Here is a 22,024-nt window from a genome sequence, read left to right as displayed (position 1 = left end):
CAGGCTATGACTCACAACTGAAGAAAACAGGAGTGTTTCGGAGAGATATGTACTGCAACTGCCAACAATCCATCAGCATCTGCTGAAGGTGGAGGAGCGAATAAGAGCAATAATTCCTCCATTCAAAGAGTCAGACAGAAATGAAATATTATTATGCAAAACCAAATATGCAGTTAAGGTCTAGTTACATACAGTAGATGCAGAAGCAGTAGGAAACACTGACTGTGTGACTGGAATGCTCTAAGCAGACTGCAGTACACCATGGAACTCTGCGAAGGTAAACCATAAATGGATGAAATGTGATGAAAAAATAATCAAAGAATCAAGTAAAACACAGTCCATCTGTAGCGGTGGCTGGAAGGTAATCCAAATGTCAGCAGCGTTAATAATGCACTACTAAATAGCAAGGGCTCAGCAGTGATTAATCAAACAGAGAGACATGGTAATCTCCAAATAACGTGTGTTGTGGTGAAGGCTGGTGGAGCAAACATGAGTCAATCATCAGAGTGTGATTTGATGGACAGGCATGGAAGGTACATTTGGGATGTATAAATGGACTGTATGCAAAAACGTAAGCTGTGTACGTCACTCAGGATAAGAGCGCCTGCCCGTTATCCCCATGATGCTTTCAGTGGCAGCTCGCTAAGTTCACTCATTTTCTGTCCTTCAAAAAAATTAGCCTAATTACTTAACCCGTGGTTAGAAAAGAAAGACATGTGCCCAATTAGTGCAACGTGTCATCTGAATCTCACTTCAAACAGCGTGGGCGTTTCAGCAGCATGCTTCCAGTATATTCCGCACGTTGGGAGATGAACATGCTTTCTCTCTCTCTCATCACCAGGGCAACCATTTATCTTGGGAAAATGTTGTTTTTCTGCTCCTCCATTGGTTGGAAGTTTAGAAGCACAGGAATGTAAATGGGAGTCTTTGGAGATTAGGAGTTTAAGACTTTTGGAAATGAATGGGCTGACCCTAAACCCTAAAGCGTAGTTTTTTGGTCAAGCAAGAAAACCATTTCCACTCATAAGCAAACCCAGACCGGGCCACCCTATATAGGAAATTACACTTGACTTGACATGGAATCAATCTGGTTGCCCTTCTCTGAACCTTTTCCAGTGCTTCTACATTTTCCTTTTAATGTGGTTCCCTGAACTGCACACAGTACTATAAGGGTGGTCTAACAAGAGTATTGTATAAGGTGAGTATAACTTCCTTAGACTTATACTTATACTCTTGGCTATGTATCACTGCTTACCTGAATCGGTGTGTGTGTGTGCTCACACTGCAGGCAGGGAGTGGTGGTGACAGAGCTACGCTTCTTCACAACATGTGGAAATTACCAGGACATAAGGGAAAATTTGTTTGCAGTGAGTGGGATGACGATTTCCCCCTCTTTTCTCCCCAATTTGTATTCAGAAGTGCACACAGCTGCAACTTCTGCAATCGACTCAGGAGAGCCTGGACAGGCATGAGCTCCCTTCACAAGCAGGCGATGTAATAGAGCTTTCATGAAGATTATTCAAGTCAAGTGCCAATTACTGATTTGGCTGCAGATGCAGTTATACTGCATACCTTGACAAAAACCATTACGGCTAATCCCTTGGAAGAATTCTGTAAAAAGATATTCACAACTGAGTGATCAGATGAACCCACTTTTCTTATTTAGAAAGTAATGTTTCATCAAGACCAGACCTCTGTGCTGCGGGAGTTGAGAAATGTTGCATCAAATGATAATTATACTTACGCCGCATGTAATTCTTTTAAATGGCAGGCTAATCAAGCTGTAATTACCATTAGGCATGAGAGCCCCGTAAAAACAGATGAATACTGTTGCTGATAGGCTAGTACAGGATAGGAAAGAAAAATCTCATAAGGCAATCAGGAGTGCCGGCACACACTGGAGAGACACTCACCTCTTTGGAGAGCCGAGTGAAGAGGTCCCCCCCTCTTAAAAAGTCTAGAATGAGATATAGCTTCCCCTCTGTCTGGAAGGCTGAGTGGAACAAAATCAAGACAAAGACAAAAGCATGCTTCAAAGAGCAATCAAAACATTTACTGAGAGTACTCAATCTATCAAATCATGTTTACTAGATCCACTTGATCCATATTTCATGACGTTCTGTGCATCTGTTTAGAGTTGTGGCACTTGCCTATCGGAGGGAACCTCGAGTGGTTTTGTGATAAAAGACATATTGAAACATTGTTTCTGTGCCATGAGCACATCAGATCTTATTTTTCGAAGCTGCTGCCAGCAGCCCAGCAGCACAGTTGAGCCATCGGCAAAGTAAATGAAGAAAACACCAACACCAACGCATTTATTTTCAGTAAAAGCTAATGATGAATGTTTCATTCTTTTTTCACCCTCTTCTCCCCAGTCTGGGATTCCCAATCTTGCCCGTACTGCTATGCTCATCCCAACCCAATGCTCATGTCCATTTAGGAGCGTGCAGAAAGAAGTGTGCTCTCCTCCAAGAATGTGACATAATCACTGCAGTTTGCACAGACATGAGTCGCAGGAACACTTCTTGTGCAGCTGAACAGAAGAAATGGTGCCTGATCGAACAGCTGGGGTGGGATTTCATCCCAGCCCACATAAACCCTTCCATCCCTGAGTGATGTTAATTGCTAATTAACTGCTAATTGTGCAGTTAATTAAAAAATGTTGATTGAACCACATTTGTGGTGGACAAACTGGCATGAAGCTGATTGTAACCAGACACACAGGACTGAAAGTATTGATTATTGATTATAATACAGGCACTTTTTAACTCATGGAATGTAAGTGTGTCATTCAAGATAATTTCTCACCAGGACACGTTTAGGAATGCCTCAAATCTACAAAAACGCATTACAAGCATGCATTACATGTCCAGAAAGCAGCTGTCTAGACAGAGAGTGGTACAGTATATGTCTTTTTCTGTGAGAATTTTTTAAATCTTTATATACGTATACTTTACAGGATTGGTACAAACAAAAACAGGTTGTTTACCCCACCCACCCCAGTATGTGTCTTTTGAATTGTAATGCGGATAGTGTTTAAAGCCAGTGAAAGGCCTGGCTTGTCAGTGAGATGGAGTGAGCACTGAGACTGAAGGGGCTCACCGTAATGCAGTTTCACGATAAAGGGATGGTTGACTTCTGCCAGAATGTCTCTCTCCATCTTGGATCGCACCTGGTCCCGCACTGAAGAGACAGATAAAAGTGTGGAGGTGTAGTGTGGAAATGGGACAATATAAGATAAGTGCCTGTCATCAAAGTGGAGGTTACTGTAGGTTCCATGTGATGGAATCTCACCCTTTGAAGAGAGAAACTCTTTTTTTATCCATTAAATTACAAGAATTAATACAAAATAACCAATATCTCACGTGAGGGCAAATTTCAATATCATCAAAGTACAACCAGTCTATAATAGTTTTTAGTGCCTATATGCAAAACATACACTTCTGCTAAAACATAATTTGCCAGTCATTTTGGTTTTGTCAAGAGTGCTTTCTAAAAAGAATTGGAGCCAGTCCCAGACCATGAATCACAGGGTGGTAAATAGTTTGATGCTATTGGCACTGCAAAACAGATGGCTGCTAAGTGCAGCATTTTAGAATACAGGTGTCGGAGTACAGCCCTTGAGGGCCGCAGAGTCCGCTGGTTTTCAGTGTGTGCAGCAGCAGTGATTAATGTAAGTCTTTGATAGGCTTAAGAGTCCACACCATGATCTCAAGGGCATAACTGGCCGCTGATTTAAAGGAAACTACAGAAACCTGCAGCCGCTGTGACCCTCCAGGACTGGAGTCTGATACCCATGTTTGAGAATGTTAATTTAATACAAGGCGATGTCTCATGAATAGCTGTCTCAGCATCAACTAATACGGTAAAGAAGGCAGCAATATTATACCCTGAAAATGAGCAAGCTATGCTAATAGCTCAGGAAAATAAATAAGATTTAACTGACTGATAGGCTCCTGCACTGTTCATATTATACAGGCACAGCCAGAAATATGATGATTAGCATTTCCCATTTAATGGGGCTTCCTTCAGGTGCATTCAGAATGAACATTTCCTTTTATTAAGTTCTTTAATTACCTTCATCAATGAACACGAAAAGCATATTTTAAAAGGCCCTGTTTGGTGCCGTTGTTTTGTGAATGATAATGTGTTTCCTATAATCTGCAGTCTAATAAATCTAAACCAAAGCTATTACACTGGATTACACTGGATTATTATACTGCATACCAGTTAATCACTTTGAAATATCTTCAGTTGTAGCGCTTTTCTAATACTGATTACTATGTCACCCACATCTAAACAATATAAAGAATCGAGCAGCACACCTCATCATTTCATAAAATACCACAGGGTGACGAGATCGGACCACTGGTACTGTGTGCTGAATAACAGAACCAACATTATCACCAACGTTATGACCTGATTTAACCATGTGTGTATTTATTCTTTCACTGAAATATTAAAGAGGCAAAAAAACTGTTGAAACTCCCTATAACATAACATAACATAACATAACATAACATAACATAACATAACATAACATAACATAATGACAAACGGGCCATTCAGCCCAGCAATGCTCACGGTTTCCCGACCACTAAAGTGCACCTACTGCTTAGTTTGCCCAAAAGCTAAATAGTATCTAGGTCGGTATCAAACCTGGTCTTGAATACCCCCAGTGATTGTTCCTCCATTACATGTCCTGAAGAATCGTCTGTAGTTGACATTGTTAATCCCTTTAATGAGTTTAAAAGCTTCAGTCAAATCAGCCCTAAGTCTTCCAGCGGTGGCTGGAAGATTACCTTCCAGCCACAGCTACAGATGGACTGTGTTTTACTTGATTCTTTGATTATTTTTTCATCACATAGAGTCCCATGGTGTTATCAGGCTGCGCTCGATAACAGGCCTGAGAAGACCAATGGAACACACCCTTGCTGACTGCTGATAGGAGCTTGCAGGTCTCCCTGGTTGTGGGAGGGACAATTAACAGCTGCCAATCATGTTCCACAACCAAACTAGGTGTGGTTGAATGCGACCAGAGACCGAGGATGAAGAGAGGTTTGTACAGCCAAATCAAGTGAACGATCACCCACGCCAGGGATTCTGGGTAATTCTGGTAAAAATGTATTTACATGGCTGGCAAGGTGGGCATGGTCTTGGACCTTGGCCAATGAAAACACTTCTTACACTACCATCTATGGACTATATGACTAAACACTATGCTGCATCTGAGCAAATATTTTCATGATAACGTTCTTGTTAGGGCGCAGAATGAAAATAGAATATATTTTCCAGCCCTTATGAGTCACAAAAAAGGAACAGGTTATGGGATGTAAGATGGCAGTCAAACCAAAACAAGAGCTGTTGTGAAACCCCCTTTTGATGTTTATTTTTTATTTTTGCGCAGTGGTATATGAACGCCTTTTTCTAACATTTAAATAGTGCAATGATGGAACATTAGTGATTTTGCTAGCCTTAATTAAGGCAGAACTGTTTTACACATTACAACATGTAACTCCTCCCATATTCCCTGGACATTCTATCAGTCTCAGTTCAGAAAACACCTCCTCCAGTGGAAACGGCTAAACAATTAAGGTCGGCTGCCTGCTTACTGAGCAGCAGGTAAACAGATGAGGATGAACCCTCTGCACTGGACTCAACCAATCCCCAACGACCACTGCAGCTGCAGTCCTATGAGATTCCTTTATTCCTGCAGCTGTGATTCGCTGTTTCAGCAGGCTGTCCTGTTGCCTCCTTTTCTGAAGTTGAGCCACTTCAGTAACCACTTGACATATGGTGCTGACAGAGCCCGCCAGTGACAGTTCTAGAGAGTGTGTGGTGTTGGCATAAAATGAGAGGCAGTAACCATGGTTACAATTACAGTAGGTGGCTGCACTCAAAGGTTATCAAAGCAATGTTAAGACAGAAATATAGTCAGTGTCTATTTTTACGGGACAGTAAATTTGAACACGATTAGTGTCATTTGTAGAAAGATAAATGGAACAACAGAAATGAAGAAGATATTAAGATTTGGTACTGATCTACCATATGATACAGAACTCATAATATGGCCCAACTGTAGAAAGATGAAAGTCAGTTCTTTATTCTACAAGACAGAAACTTGTGTGGGCTTTCAATACAGAAAATATTCCACAAATAACCTACTGCTTTCACTTTTCAAAAAGACTAAAACCACCTTGATAATCTCAATGTTTTGCTTTCATACATTTGCCAGTGAAGCTGGTGTTCACACGACTCACTAAGTTCAAACAAGCTTGCACACGGAACTGAAATGAATCAAAACAATAAAATGATACATTGTAATCATCTGCAACAGGTCCAGTGAACTTTCTGCAATAACATTACAAAGGCTTCTGTGCATAGAAACCATCCCAAATAAAAGAGAGGTCCATGAGACCATCAGGCGATTCAGCTTGACTGCTCCAAAGCCACTGATGGCTTTCCTTAATCAGAAAGTGAAATGCACTACTGTAGCCATGGCACTGCCTCTCGGCCAAAACCTTCCAGAGAGACCCACAAACACAATACAAAAAATGGCTGAATAAGCTAAGTTTATACAACAAAAGTGAGAAAAGATGGTATTGAAAAAAGACCACGACAAGGCCACAGACTGATGGCACAGCCAAGGTCACAGAAGAAGGTTGCATTTTATTTAGTTCCAGAGGTTACCTTTCAGTGTGGCTTTCTTCAGCACTTTCATGGCGTAGAGCTGCCCTGTGTCGGGCCCTTTGGTCTTCCTCACCAAGAACACCTGTCAGTCATGTTTAAAAACGAGAGAAAATCATCATAATCTCTAGAGGAGTAAAGAAGCAGTCAAAGAACTCAGTATTTAGCATTTGGGTTTTTCATTGTATTATGTGAAGGAGCTGTTTTGTATGAGCTCGCATTGAGGCAGAATTGTTTTCTACCGAAGGGGATTTTTCATTGAATTTAAAACAGAAATTTATATGCAAACACCGTGCGTACATCCAAGGGCAGATTTAACAAGGGCCTGCAGGGTTTGCAAAAGGCAATAAATAACAATGACTGCGGCGCTCCAAACGTGAGCATATTTTGTATTGTTGATGTAGTGGTCCTGGTGCTGGGAGCTCCTGGGAAGAGCAGACAATTTGGCTGATTGCTAGTAAGCCTTCAGACTGTAATGCCATTAGTCTGGACAATATTGTATTTATGCGTTATCTGACTGATCACACCATGAGCCTCATTTATTGAATTTGCATGGATTTCACAAAAAGTTTGAGTATGCAAACATATAAGCATATGCATGATAAAAATTAGTAAGGAATTCCGCAGGAAAAAAATACATTAATAACAATATTAAAAATGACAAAGAGTTGCTCTGAGATATGTTTAAATTGGTACAATCAGTCACCTGGACTTGACATAAGTACTATAAATGCTGTTGATAAATATGTGTTCACCATCAGAATGACAGGATGTGCAATTGTCTCCTTCAAAAGGCAAAAATGCAGATAAATCTGCATTTTAGTACTGTACAACGAGAACATTTGTTTTATTTCTGAAAACAAAAACAACATAATTGTAGCGTTTAGGTTATCACAGAATGATTCATGAGAGATACATTTGATGTATTTCTACTGTTTTTCAGACAATGGTGAGCAGCACAAATTCTTTCAAGGGCACTTCAGTTTTTAGAGTTTGGAGGTTTATGCTGAGAGAAAGTCAAACATCCAGCATATGTCTCTCACAGTGTTTCAATCCATGGAAGTGGCTCAAGGTAGGAAATGGATAGTTGGAGATACTTGAATGCTATTAAAAGACAAATAATATATTTTGTATTTCATTTTTGTTTAGTGTACATTATACACAGTAATTTCTTAAAATGCTTCACTGATCATTTTCTGGGGGGGTGTTTGGATGTTTGACATTTTTGGGACAGTGTAACCTTGAACAAGGAGCCTAACCTGCACTGCTTCGGTAAATATGCAGCTGTATAAATGGATTATATGCAAAGAATGTAAGCCTCATAAGTCGCTCTGGATAAGAGCATCTGCCAAAATACTAAAATTACAAATTTAATTTAATTAAGCATCTGCTGCAAGGTGGAGGGACACTCACATGAGCCCCCTGCTGTTTGAGACTAAAATACATAACTATCAGAACCATCAAGTTTGTGGAATACACAAAAGTCGTGCGGGAAGCCTGTGCCATATTAAATATGTATATATTGTACAGCCTTTATGATGTATTATACATTTCCTTTCTCAAACGTATGATTTATTTCAAACTGTACATAACTCTGCCTGAACAGAAAATTGCTTGATGAAACCAAAATAATTTCTACTATTGATATTTCAATATTTCTATAGTAATATATCACAGATCTTATATTGTAAGATCACAGATCTATTTGTCTGGTATTCAACATACTGAAAAAATGCTTTCAGGCTATAAAGCCTACTCCACAAGCACAAATCAGATGTTTTTATTGACCTGACCGTCATTTCATTACAAGCCACATATATTTGAGTAGACTTGACGTTCATTGTAACCCTTACCTTTCCATAGGAACCTTGACCTAATACTTTGAGCAGTTCAAACTGTGAAGGATCAGCTTTCTCAAAGCCCTCTTTTACATGGTGGCTGATGTCGATTTCTTTGAGAATGCCTTCATCCTGTGTGAGAAATAGAAAGTAAGTTTGGTCTGTCCAGGGTTTGGAAAAAAACAGTATTCAATCAACAACTGCCCTCCACTTTCATTCTCAAATATGTATAATCAAGTAATCAACAAAATAAATGTAAAATGCAGCACTTGCATTCACTTGGATAACAAAGTTGATATGACTGGCAAGAAAGGTACAGGGCAAGTCATACTTCCTGGGGGCCATATTCTACTTTATAATTGTGCATATAGGCCAAACAATGTAGCGCAGTATGAATAAATATATTGTTTATGGAAACAGAAAGCAGATGCCTTCTCGAATGATGCACAGTTATGATATTTATTACCCTTTAATAGTGGGAGGTATCCTGAGAATACTGCAGACCCAGACAGATCATCAGTGTTATGAATATGAATAACAATGTTTTCATCTCAGTCAACAAAGGGCCAAATTACATCTTTGGCAGGCTGTATTTTGTCCCTGGGCTGCCAAGCGAGCACAATAACATAGTGTTTATTAATCTCTTGATAAATATTGTCAATCAATTTACTGTATTTACAGTATAAGAGACTGTGACTTTTTGAATTCAGTGTTTGCCAACTGCAGCAAATCTTAACTGCCTTCAAGTGTCAGAAGGCAAACGGCTCCCCTGCCCCCTGCTCTTAAGGCTGTGAAATGCACATTCCGCTCTGAATGGCTTTCGCATGACTCCCAAGTGTATGGATCCACATTAGCAGTGCCTGTTCTTCACACTTAGTGGGCTCTGGGTGGCCGCTCTCAAAACAATGACCTTGACTGGTGGATCCTCATTCCCTCTGATATACAGTAGCCTCCTATATGGAGAGCGTGTTACTGCAAGGGCTTTTTGCACGTTTGAAAAGTGCTTGAGTCTGGGAAAGCTAGCAGAGGAGTGATCATACGCATCCTTTAAGTGGAGTCTCAGCAGGGGGAAGGGGATTGTGGGAAGTGTGCGGACAGCTTAGCGTGCGACTCCCAAACTGCTTTTGCAGGATGGGGACCAAGCGACGCTGATGCTGCAGGGTCCAGAGATCAACAGCTTACCACAGCAACACCAACGAAACACTATCAAAAGCAGAGGAACGTTTGCAATATTCAGCTACAGGAGTCAGTGTGGAGCTTTTGATATCCTGTTCGAAGATCTGGCAGGTTTTTCCATACTGAATCAAGTGATGGTACATTGTTTGTTACTGATTCCCATATGAGCCTATATAAAGACCCAGCACCTTAGACTTCTCTACCGTAGTATTTCTTAAACTATGTGTCGAAACCTAAAATGGGTCATGAGTGTATATGATGTGGGTCATGGAATGATTCCACAGTCCACTAGGCTATGCTATTATGTGTATTTAATGGATCCCTGAAACATATTTCTAATTTTATTCCCGATATTTAAAAAAATGTTTCTAATTCGGGCCTTGGCATTAAAAGGTCATAAAGCCAGTGTCCTACAGGATAGCATGGAATTGTAAACTTGGAGTGGGTTCAGTGATGTACAATCTGGTATCTGCAGCCCTTGCGTCAGAAGGCAGCCTAGCAGATTCTGGCTTGGAGAAGGTGATGATGTGACAGGCAGGCTGTCGGCGAGGTCCACGGTGCAAATCTCTCCAGGAATGCGGAGGTGTTGAGCTTCCTCCCTGTTTATCTATCTTTCACACTTCCCTCCTTCAGAAGGAAAGTTACTGTGCTGTACAGATGGCCACCATTAATCATGGTTATTGAACAGAGACTAAACTGTTTCTGAAAAGCCAAAAGTTAGTTCTTACTCTACCGGAACATTAAAGTCTTTATTTGTTACCAGGTATTTCAAACCGATTGTGCTTTCTGCACACACTGTATATGTATAATGGTAAATGGTAAATAATAAATGTACTGGTTGATATAGAGAGAAAGATGTTAAACTTTTGTCATATGCAGAGGTACAATCAGTTTTATTTTGGACATATTCTATTCTTTAGGCATGATTAAAGACCGTTTCAACCCTATAAGGAGATATCTTACTTACTAGCCCCAATGCTTTTAATTTTAATATTTTACACCTTAAAATTCACAACAAAATTCACAACTGCATTTATGTATTTATTTATTAAATATTTTTTATTTTTTACATTACATTATTGGCATTTGGCAGACGCTCTTATCCAGAGCGACGTACAACAACAGGTTTATGGTGAAATTCTTAAAATAAAACCTGATGTTGTAAAGTACACAGAAGTATCAAAGCTTTAAGCTTTAAGCAACCTAGAGTTCAGCATTATTATTTTTAAATATTGCTGCTTGTTACACATTTGGCTGCACCAAATTAATTTGTATTTATTCTAGAATTAAACATTTAGAGTCTGTCTGGTGTTCACTGTTCTACTTTATATCCACATACATTTTGTGCTCTTTTTTCACACTACATTTTTATTTTTTTAAATGGCCACATCAATTTCAAACAGTACTAGTGGGTGAAATACAACAACCAAGTCTCACTAAAGGCATACCATGCTGGATTTTCGCCTTTGAAAAATCTTATAAAACAAGCATGCTCAGACATTGCATACACTGGCACCCTGTGTCCGTGTCCACGTATGCCCAATACCTGGCATGTCTACTTCTATTTGTTATTCTAAACTGTTTGGGCCTCTTCTGTGTATGGGCCTTTTTTATTTCCATAAGCTCCAATAGAAGGAGGAGGAAGGCAAGAGAAAATGATTGGCTATTACAGTGGTGAGCTGGGTTTGCAAGAGATTAACCTCGGTGGCTAACCATTAATCAAGTGGCTAGCCAACTTTCAGTAACAGATAGCTGCCATGTTATTAGCAACTAAATTCAGTTTTGTATGTCAGCTGGCTGGTAGCTGCTTATATTTTCTGGAGATTCTACCAGCATATTTCCTCTCCTGGGCAGGAAGCTCATGGCTAAATCCAAAATGCGAAAGCAGTGAAGCAAGGAAAAAAAACCTGGCATAGTCCGCCTTTAATCGAGAAATGTTCTACACATATGAATTTGAATTTCAACATCCGTAATACACATCTTGTGCACTTCATCTTCTTTTATTTTACTTAAATTTATTTTTATTTGGTTACTTCCCATATATTGTATTCACTACATAGCACATACAGTAAATATAGAAGCATTTGCTGAACATTTATGTTTACGAAACTTCACAAACATCCATACCACACAAAGGAAGGCACATTCTCACCAATCTCCACATTCTTATGCGCATAACAGTTTCTAGATATTGGACACAATTTTAAAGTTTAGATATTTGCATGTCAAGAACATCATCAGATGGGAAGAATATGAGTTGTATTTGTTTATTTTATTCATATAAAGACTGCTAATCTGGCAGCCACATTATTCTGAATTTAATTCAGTTCAATTTATCGGTAGTTTGCTGGGCAATATATATGACTAAGGGAGTGGGCTGACAGCAATAAACCTATCAGAGTGATTTATTGTGCCGATTCCCGTCATCAATCTTCTAAGTAAGCAATGTTGAGCTGGTTTTGTGCAGGACCATAAAAACAAGCATCTCTGCTTTTATTGTTATCATGTTATGACATTTATGACTGAGACAATCATGCATCATGCATTATGCTTTTCTTGATGTAGGTCACCAGCTGTTTAGGATAAGTCTGCAGGTTCAAAATGTCCCCTTGGATTATAGAAGCAATTGCAAAAACTGTTTGACTAGTAAACGTTACAGGGTGCGTACAGCTGCTCTGTGTGGAATTGCAGGTTTAACCCCTATTTGTGTGTAATGTTATTTCTATATGTAAAAATTAATGTTTTTCTGGAATAACATCTATTAGTACCAAATGGAAATAATTTAGTCATAGCTGAAATTGTCTTATCAGAGGAACAGCTTCTGCAAAGCTATATTTCAAATACCTGGAATGTCCAACTGACATTTTTCTCAGATTTCTACATTATATTAAGTGATGGCAGAAATTCATTTTGTGATAATAAAATAAAACTATAATTGAAATAGTCATTTACTGTACTTCTGATGCATGGTACAGTATGTATTTTAAATGAATGAAATAAGAAATATGAAAGTATTCTAGTGAACAGTGACCAGAGACCAGAGACACATTAACAGCATTCTCCAAGTTCCATTTCTGAAAATATTGGGCCTTTGAAAGGTAAAAAGCTGGGCTGCCCAACCATATTCCTGATGATGAGCTTCTTCTGTGTGCCTAACCTCGGAACACATGCTATTGTGATGGAGCAAGAAAGGCAGCACTCATCCCGCATACACCAGCCAGTTAGAGAATGCCCTTTTAGTCTCATTAATTCATTTTGCATGGCCCACAAATCCCATTCATTTCAAGGCAGCGGCACGTGACTGATGCTGGCATTTCAAGGCTTCCTTGCTGAAACAGTTGAATACTTAGAGCAAATCAATTTTGTGTAGCATTGAGACTTGTTTAAACAAGTCATAGTCAAGCTTGACTTGGTACCCCATGGGTATCTGTCCTCTGGGAATCTAATTATCACACTGGCGTCTTCATACCTCTTATTGATCCCAGCATGCACTGCCTCAGCCACTGATAGATTACTGTTTACAGGATGCCGTAGCGCATTTGATTACAGGGATATCAGACAAATGACTCCTCCATGATAATTAAATAATTGAAGAGGTAGACAGATATTTCTCTGCTGTAAATTGATGCTGTTTTGCAAATTCATGCTTTTGTGAGCAGCAATCAGTGCTTTGATTAGGACCATTTTCAAAGTGTTAAAATGCCACAATCAATGTAAGACCAGCAGAAAGAATTCCTTCTCAGTACAGTGGCACACCAATAATACGGGTGTGGCTGGCTGGCCATTCAGGGAGGAAGTACATCTCACTGCAGGTCGCAGGAGGGGTGGGGCTGGATGTCGATGGGTAGGATTTAGGGTTAGGCAAGGGTAGGGGAGATGCTGGGTGCATTACAGAAGCTATCCATCCATCCATCCATTATCTTAACCCGCTTATCCTGAACAGGGCCGCAGGGGGGCTGGAGCCTATCCCAGCATACATTGGGCGAAAGGCAGGAATACACCCTGGACGAGTCGCCAGTCCATCGCAGGGCACACACACCGTTCACTCACTCACTCACACCTACGGGCAATTTAGACTCTCCAATCAGCCTAACCTGCATGTCTTTGGACTGTGGGAGGAAACCAGGAGGAAACCCATGCGAACATGGGGAGAACATGCAAACTCCACATAGGCCTTGGCCCTGGCCGGATTCGAACCCAGGACCTCCTTGCTGTGAGGCGGCAGTGCTACCCACTGCACAACATTTCTCACTGGTCCCGACCTGTTACACGAATCATGTAAGCAATGCAATCCAATGTGCTGCACGCCTGTTTCACAGAACTGTCTCTTAAGATTCAGCAACTGTATTGCTTATTTCCTGCCTCAAATGCTTTCATAAATGATTTTAGTGAACTGTTTAGGAGGAATAGGAGAAAGTTCTGCCATATTGTCATGTTTTGTCAAAACCAATATGTCCCTTATTCTCGTTAATCCCATCTATCCGATGGAACCCACCTAAAGTACCATAAATACTGTATTATAATGGGCATTTCAGGATTCATTCAGGTTTTCAGAAATGTGTTGAATCAGTGTTAAAAAATGTTATTGCATGAGACCCATGAGGAAACGGGGGCCAAGCAATGATAGGCACAACCCTAGTAGGGTTGGATGTCAAACGCTTGCAGTTTAGACTGGGGGTAGGATGGGGGTTTTTCAAGCCTCTGAAAAACTTGTTAATACTGTACGTACAGTGGAATGCGAAGGTTTAGGCATTCCTGGTCAAATTTAAGGTTTTGCTGAAGTCAAAAGAAGTTAGTACAACCTGTACAGGGAAATATATACACATTATATATTTATGTTCATTTTAATGCAGAACTACTTTATTTGATTAATTTAACTGATTGAAAAAACTAAAAGTTCAACTGTTAGGGCATGCTTAACAATCGATTTATTCAGAACAGTGGTGTTGGAATTATTTATTGTTATTGATTTAACGCTAAACATTGATGAAATTCTGCACTTTATTATCTAATAGACTTTCAACTTGCTGTTGAAATGTGTTCTCCCTGCAAATTATCTGCTCCAAATACTCAGGAACGTATGGGTGCCATATGGGAAAAGGGAGGTGAAAACAATAGAAACATGAGCAGGAAAAGCAATGGATAGACCAACTGACCTTTACAGTTTGATAAAAAAGCGGCGATTAAATATGATCTAAGCAAAAACATAGCATTTCAAATGAGGATCATAGCACTGGAGAAATGGATTGCTATTCCCTCATCAACAGGTTACATCTTCTGAAATCCCTGTCTTTGGTAGGATGACTGAATGAACCTCTTTATTTATTGTATCACAAGAGAGCTGAGCACAACATTTGTGAAAACGAAAGCCATATAAAATAATGTTGTTTCAGATAAAACATAATGGCACCTTTTACAATTAAAGTTTTTGCAATGCCATTGTTTAATTCCACTTTTAAAAATAAATATGAATTTATTCATGGTCAAATGCCTGAACCAGGTGTTATCTGTAAATTGATTGGTGTAGTAATGTTCTTTTACATTACCTCACTGGTTATTGTAAATACATTGTCGGTCAATTGTTCTGTCCACACTGTGCACCTGTTGTTCCAGTGTTCGATATGTACTCATCAGTTGGTATCGATTGACTTCATCCTACATGCATCTCAAACCACTAGATGAGGCCAGGCTGTTATCATATTGCACAAAGAGACAGATAGCCATCTCTGCTGTTGTCTTCCAACAATTTCCTTCCAAACTCCTACAATGCAACAGTGCTGTTGTAATGTTAATTTCCACCTGCAAACATGAATGAATTCCCACTGCCACACTGGGGTCTTTTCCTTTATTCAATGCACCAATATCGTGCCGAACAATTGAGTCCCACAATGGCGGCACATCTTGATTAAAAAAGCTAGTCCTGGCACATTATTTTCCGTTGACTGAAGACAGCCCAAATTACCCTTGTTTTATTAAAGGTGTTGTGTCTCCGAGACTAGAGGTGCTGAAACTCTGCTTATTTCAGGTTAGGGCCTGTGAGCTCTCTTCACACTGCATCTTCATTTTGTGCCTCCAGAATAGGGTCAGCTATAATCAGACTCTCATTCATCATTCTGGATTATTAGGGCCATAGATTGAGAGATGATGCTCATCGTTTGTTGCTTTTGTTTTTCCCAAAGGAAGCAGAAATAAGACAGAGGCTCGTTACATTATAGATAAGAACTTCATCAGTGTGTAGTTCAGCAGATCTTTCCTTGAGGGAATGACTAGTCTGTCAAACAGTATGTAGTCTGATGGCCTCTTCTGAGAACATTTTCATTTGTTAAGGTTCAGCAAGAATCTCGTGTAGCATATAACCAAAAAGGGCCTGGTGGATAACTGTAAAATTGACACATGCCAGTATTGCAGTTCAATTTTATTAAGCAACATTTTTTATTCAATTTTAAAAAATGAATACTTCGAATACTTTCTGAAGAAGGCATGGGGTGCATGAATCATGTTTATCTTTGAAAACTTTCATTCATTCAAACATCTCATCTTAGTCGGAAAAAAGGCATATTTCCCAAAATGTTGGTGTATTCCTTTAATGCTTGCAGTTTTCTTTAGACCACTTTTAGTTTTGTGGGGTTCTAGACATATTTTATTGCCCATTTAGAATGGATATTGTTTTGGAAGGGTTTATGTTAATTCATTTGCAATCACTGGATAAAATAATTTATTTAAAAAGTGTGCCACATATCCCTACAACCTTGAATCCATCCTGAATCCACCCTTTCAGTGGGATCAAGATTATCCTGATTTTGAGTATCAAAACTATTCTAATCTCCACCATATAATTTTTAAATGCACAAAAACAACATTTGATCTTGACAAAAAAATATCAGAATTGATTCTAGGTAGGATTGGATTACAAAATCATTATCCCAATTTTTAGGATCAGGATCACATCTCCTAGTTTTGAAATACCCAATTTCTAGATATAATCCTATCCAATTGGTGAAATACTATCCAAAAAAGTGTTTAAATACTGGGCCCTGGGTATATTTGACCCAAGCTAACAGTTTAACAGGTCCAAATAAGTAAACATACAGTAACATACGGGTTGAGATGTGTTGAGAACCTCTGGGTAATCATTACATTACATGTCATTTTTCTGACGCTTTTATCCAAAGCGACTTACAGTTGATTAGACTAAGCAGGAGACAATCCTCCCCTGGAGCAATGCAGGGTTCAGGGCCTTGCTCAAGGGCCCAACGGCTGTGTGGCTACACCAGGGATCGAACCAGTCCCACATGACATTAATCATAATCATGACATTACCATAATTGAAACCTCTGTATAGTGACAAACTTTTAATTGTTATTAATTAGACCCTAAATGTCTACTGAAGAACGATTCACCCTACTGAAGTTCACATATCAGAAACAGTTCAGTATGCCATGAAGGATAAATATTCCACGTTCACATCCCAGAAATTCTCATCAGTCAGATCAATGGAGGCTTTCATTTTCTGTACTGTGCTATCTGACAAATGATTGCCTTAGAGAGAGGCTGCTTTGATGAATTTGTTGAATTACAGATTGACGGGTGAAAAAAAAATAGCAGGGTCCTAACTGCTTAAAGTATGGTCACCTGTTCACTGAAACTAACCCACTGAAGTTAAACTATTTATTTCCATTGATCGATCAAATGACAATAAACCAAATTTGCATTATCAGGAATAAATTAAAATACAGTTAGAATTTAAACAGATTTTCAGCTACTTTAATCATTCACAAGATAGGCTGTGACAAAACTAGCATTGACTTGGGTCACCATGATGGAGTTTTAAAACTGCCAGACTACAACAAGTCCATTTTCCAACGCATGAACTGTGTGCACAGATGTGTTCTAGATTTAAAAAGGAGGACAGGGGCAGGCAGGTGGGTGTTATGAACATAAAACAAGGCTATTTGTTTATCTATGAAACAAGCAAAACCTATTGTAACTGAACAGTTTTAAGAATTTAGGAATCCCACCTGGACAAATATTTTCAATTCTAAAAATAAATGTTTGAGAAAAAGGGGATATCTGGCCAGTATAATTAGTAAATTTTAGTTCTGACTTTATTCTTAACAATCACTCATCCATTTCAGCTAAATCCTGTATTTCTAAAGCAGTACCAGGGCAGACTGAGAGCTTGATCATTGGGTCATATATTTTCTCATAAAAATTCGAATTTTCTCTCAAGCTGTTTGTGAAGTGACAAATTGTATGTTTGATTATGCATATGAAACTTTAGACAAAAACATATCTGCTCCAAAGTAAAATGGCACCTAATACTTTAGATTATATAATACAACTATTGTATGTAAATCTATTGTATTTGGAACAATAATTCAGATTTCCTTCCTTTCAGTTTCCTTTCTAAAGGTCTATGAAGGCCTTAACAATAAGTAGGTTTCCAGAGAAGGGCTGGTGGGTTTTGTGGCACAGTAATGAACAGATGTGTATTTGTAGTTGAGGGCTAAATTAATAAGTATGAACCGCTCACATCTCATGACCTATCCAACTCAGACTTTTGCCTTAATGCTACGGACAGACATGTTTATGAGCCCAGATCAGCAGTGAACTGTGTGGAATTATAACATGTTCCTGGGGATAGATATTGAAAATGGATATTGAGTTTCCACATACAGGATACTCTGATAGGAATCCATAATTCATGGAAGGTTTTGTTTTAATCCCTCAGTACAAAGCCAGGGGGACAGGCCAACCAAACAGGATGCCTCCGGAAGATCAATATAGCAATACAGCAAAGATCAATTGGACGGCTGGATACCATACGTCATGGAAAAAGGGTTTCATTTCTTTTTTAATTCTTCTTGAACTTTGATTTTATGACAAAAATACTATTTTTCATGGCTTAAAGGCACAAAATGATTATGAAATACAAGTGACCCTTTCAAGTAAATATACATGTAGTTAGCAGTAAGCAGTTGAGGTAATAATGGGTGATAATGTGGTGATGGATATGTGATGATCATAAGCCATATATAGCGCTGGCGTGCTCACAGACAGACTGTTGCATAATGGCCATTTCTACAGCTGGCTCAGCAAACGGGCTCATCCCTAGAAGCACCGCAGGTCAGCAGAATCCTGAAACTTACTTATAGCTTCAGCTGGGAATGTCAGAACACAAAAGAGCTGTCTCAAGGGAAAGAAAATGAGGAGTTCTGAATGCTGCTGTGAATTTCCCAACACATTTATTTACTGACAAATCTATTAATTGTGCACCTTTTTTTTTTTGTTCTTAAAATTTTGAATTGTTAGCTTAATGACAGAGATATGCCATGCTATGATGAAGACACTGGGGAAATATTAATTAAATGACCATGGAAAAGCATACAAGGGATACAGATTTCAGATTAACTGCAAACAAACATGGTTATGCTTCCCCCCAATCCTGTAAAGTGCCACCGTTTTATAATACCTTTATGGTTAATAAATGAACATCTACCCTGAATGAATAATCTACCCTGGATATGTCTAATTAACTCTGCTAAACATTGTGCAGAACGTCGGTGTCATTTGCTGGCACGACTGCAGTGGGCAGAAGGGGAAAGAAATGAAACATACAGCAGCAGGCCTTCCTTAAGAGCAGAAAGCGTCCCTCTCTGCTCAGGGACCTGGGTAGTTACCCACACACCTGTCACATGCAGCATCTGACCCAGTTTTTTAAAAGTTAAGAATTACAGCGACAGGTCTGTCAGGCTTGATCTTCTTTGTTGGGGGGATGTTTGAGTGCTCAGCAGAAAATCTCAAAACTGAATAACAAAGAGTCCCAGGCCCGAGAGAGAGAGAGAGAGATTGCTGTTATTGCTACGGCGGGATCTCTTAGATGCACGATTGCTTTCTTTGCCTTTAAGAACAGTTTCATGGTCACATTTTTCACATAGATAAGATTTTTTTTCCACATTCCACTGCATACCACAACAGTCATTTCAAAGGGGAGATCAAATGTACTGTCAAGTAAAATAAACAAAATGTATTTTACCTGAGAGTAACACAAAAACAAAAAATTTTTTTACAGGTGTTATGGTATTACATAAATGCGCAGCCCCTGTTGGGGGGGTAGGCTAGGTGGTTAGAATACGGTATTTTAAGATGAGATGCCATTGGTATCTCATCTATTTTGGTAACTCTGAACCTGTTTCGTGCAGTGTTGTTTGCATAAGGAGAATCACATGATTTCTAAAATGAACGTGGAGGGGAAAATACCACAAATAAAAAAAGAAAACACACGTGTACAGTACACACGTGGAAAACATTTCTGTGAGCGATTATGCACGCAGGCGTTGATACAACGTATCTTATTCCCAATATACACAGTATGCATTTTTCTCAAGTTAAAACCACTGTTAGTCGAAAATACCTGTCACTCCCATCTACCTTTCAGCAGCATAGTGTACCTCTCACTGACAAACACAGCTAGACTCATTAGATGGCATCAATAGCACGCCCTGTACACACGCCACGGTATTCGTGCACACAACAAGTTAATAAAAGTGGTAACAACGGCAAACAAAAGAAAAAAGTGGCACCAACCTCCAATTTGCAGAGACTCGAGCTTTTAGATCGTGACTTCTTGCGCATGTAAACAGAAAAGAACCGCCGAACCGCAAATTTCCGCATGTTGGTGTCCATCGTCGCTTTTTTCTGCTCCTCTTACTGTGACGAATCTTTGTCTCTTCACTGCTTAATCCAGATCAGCGCACAACAAAGGGGATTTAGGATTGCTTTCCTGTCACCTTCTGCTAATCCATAACGCTGAATTAGAAACAGAATACCAAGCCACCGAGCAGACCATTAAGGCTGGCAGCTACACATCTCACCACTCATCTTTCTCCGTTACGCGTGACTTCGATCTGGAGGTGGTAACCAAGCGCCGGCGTGACAGTGATGCTGCTATACCCTGCGTCTCTTCAACTGTACCGAATCCCCTTTTCCTCGCTTGCTGCTAATATGATACAGTGCGATGCTGCAATGCCGAGGTCCCCTCTTCCTTGCAGTGCATGCGGTCTCGACGCACCCAATTAGACTTGTCGAGATTTAACTCGTGTACCTCAGGTCTGAGGTCCTCTCCCTTCGCACATGTATAATAGATTTTCCCTCTTTCACCTTTTCGAGCGCCCCTCTGGGGAATCCACTAAGGTCCGCAGTGTTCTTGCGCGTATCCAAGTGCAAAACACAGTCACAGCCGACTACAGGGGGTATGGCCTACAACACATCCCGCAGCAATGCATGGTAATTGAAAACTGTTCAAGTTTAAATTAATATCACGGCAAATCTATAATATCCAGATAATAAAAAGTGCGGTGGGGAGATACGATTATAAAAATATGCAACACTTATGCAATGGCCATTGAGCATCTAGGAAGAAACATACACTCTTAACATACATTCATATAACAATGAAATCGATGAAAACACACCTTGGGACTGGACTCGAGTCCTGATAGGCACTAAAGCCTTCTGAAGATTGGGTGCACTGATGTTAGACTCAATCTGAGAAGCAAAGCATTTGAAGCAACAGCTAGATCAGCAGCAACTGTGTATTATTTTATGTGCTAATTACATGCAAGAACTGCAATGTGATTGGGTTATTACAGTTATGATTTTAAAGCACAAAGTGTATTTCAATAAGTTTGAATGAAAGAGTCAAAATAATAAACAAGAGGAATTTGCAAGTACACACATTAAAGGGTCTCTTTGGCAATGTTATTAAGCAGTTTGCAAAAGGAATACAAAATTATAGGTATTATACATATTCAATGCAAAATATTTATCATGAGGCCATTCATGTTTACCACATTCTATATGTTTGAGTGCTCAGCAGAAAATCTCTAAACTGAATAACGAAGAGTCCGTTAAACGTTTCAGAGTTTGAATCCATAGTAACTGTGTATAGTGCCACCATGTGGTCAAATAAATGCCATGATGACCACGTGGACTGTGATATAAGGTGGAAACGTGGGTAAAGGAGGGACAGAAAGCAAAGGACAGCGGGTGCTTCCATGCAGGTGTACTCTGAGTGAATTAAACAGTTGAGGATGCTCAGGGTCAAGTACAGAAATGCAAGGAAGGCCTAATTGCCTATAACTGTGGCTAGCATGGCTCAGTAGCATGGCTCAGATGCATGTTGGGGATTTGGCAAAAGCTTAAATTAAAAAGGCAGCCAAACTTGCAGATGTCTCTGCGACTTGCTGTCAGCATGGAACTCTGGGAGTCAGTGTAGAAGGGTGTGAAGCCACAAGGGGCCACTAAGGACAGCCAGTAATGAA

At 39.6% G+C, this 22,024-nt stretch overlaps 1 protein-coding gene across 2 annotated transcripts in view; it reads right to left on the bottom strand.

The window, feature by feature from the left end:
* Positions 1-20,542, bottom strand: part of rps6ka2 (ribosomal protein S6 kinase, polypeptide 2) — a 34,442-nt gene extending 13,900 nt beyond the window's left edge. For both annotated transcript variants that reach the window (XM_061227884.1, XM_061227885.1), the window contains exons 1-5: positions 20,289-20,542; positions 8,541-8,657; positions 6,691-6,772; positions 3,103-3,183; positions 1,914-1,993 (exon numbers count right to left, since the gene is read on the bottom strand). In XM_061227884.1, the coding sequence (XP_061083868.1) occupies positions 1,914-1,993; positions 3,103-3,183; positions 6,691-6,772; positions 8,541-8,657; positions 20,289-20,387 (459 nt within the window). In that variant the 5' untranslated portion in view covers positions 20,388-20,542. The remainder of the gene's footprint in view (positions 1-1,913; positions 1,994-3,102; positions 3,184-6,690; positions 6,773-8,540; positions 8,658-20,288) is intronic.
* Between the last annotated feature and the right edge of the window lie 1,482 nt (positions 20,543-22,024).

The sequence above is a fragment of the Conger conger genome, chromosome 18 (genome assembly GCF_963514075.1).
Source record: "Conger conger chromosome 18, fConCon1.1, whole genome shotgun sequence".
Classification (NCBI taxonomy): domain Eukaryota; kingdom Metazoa; phylum Chordata; class Actinopteri; order Anguilliformes; family Congridae; genus Conger; species Conger conger.
Note: the sequence above shows the minus strand (reverse complement) of the source record. Positions and strands in the feature narration are given on the sequence as shown.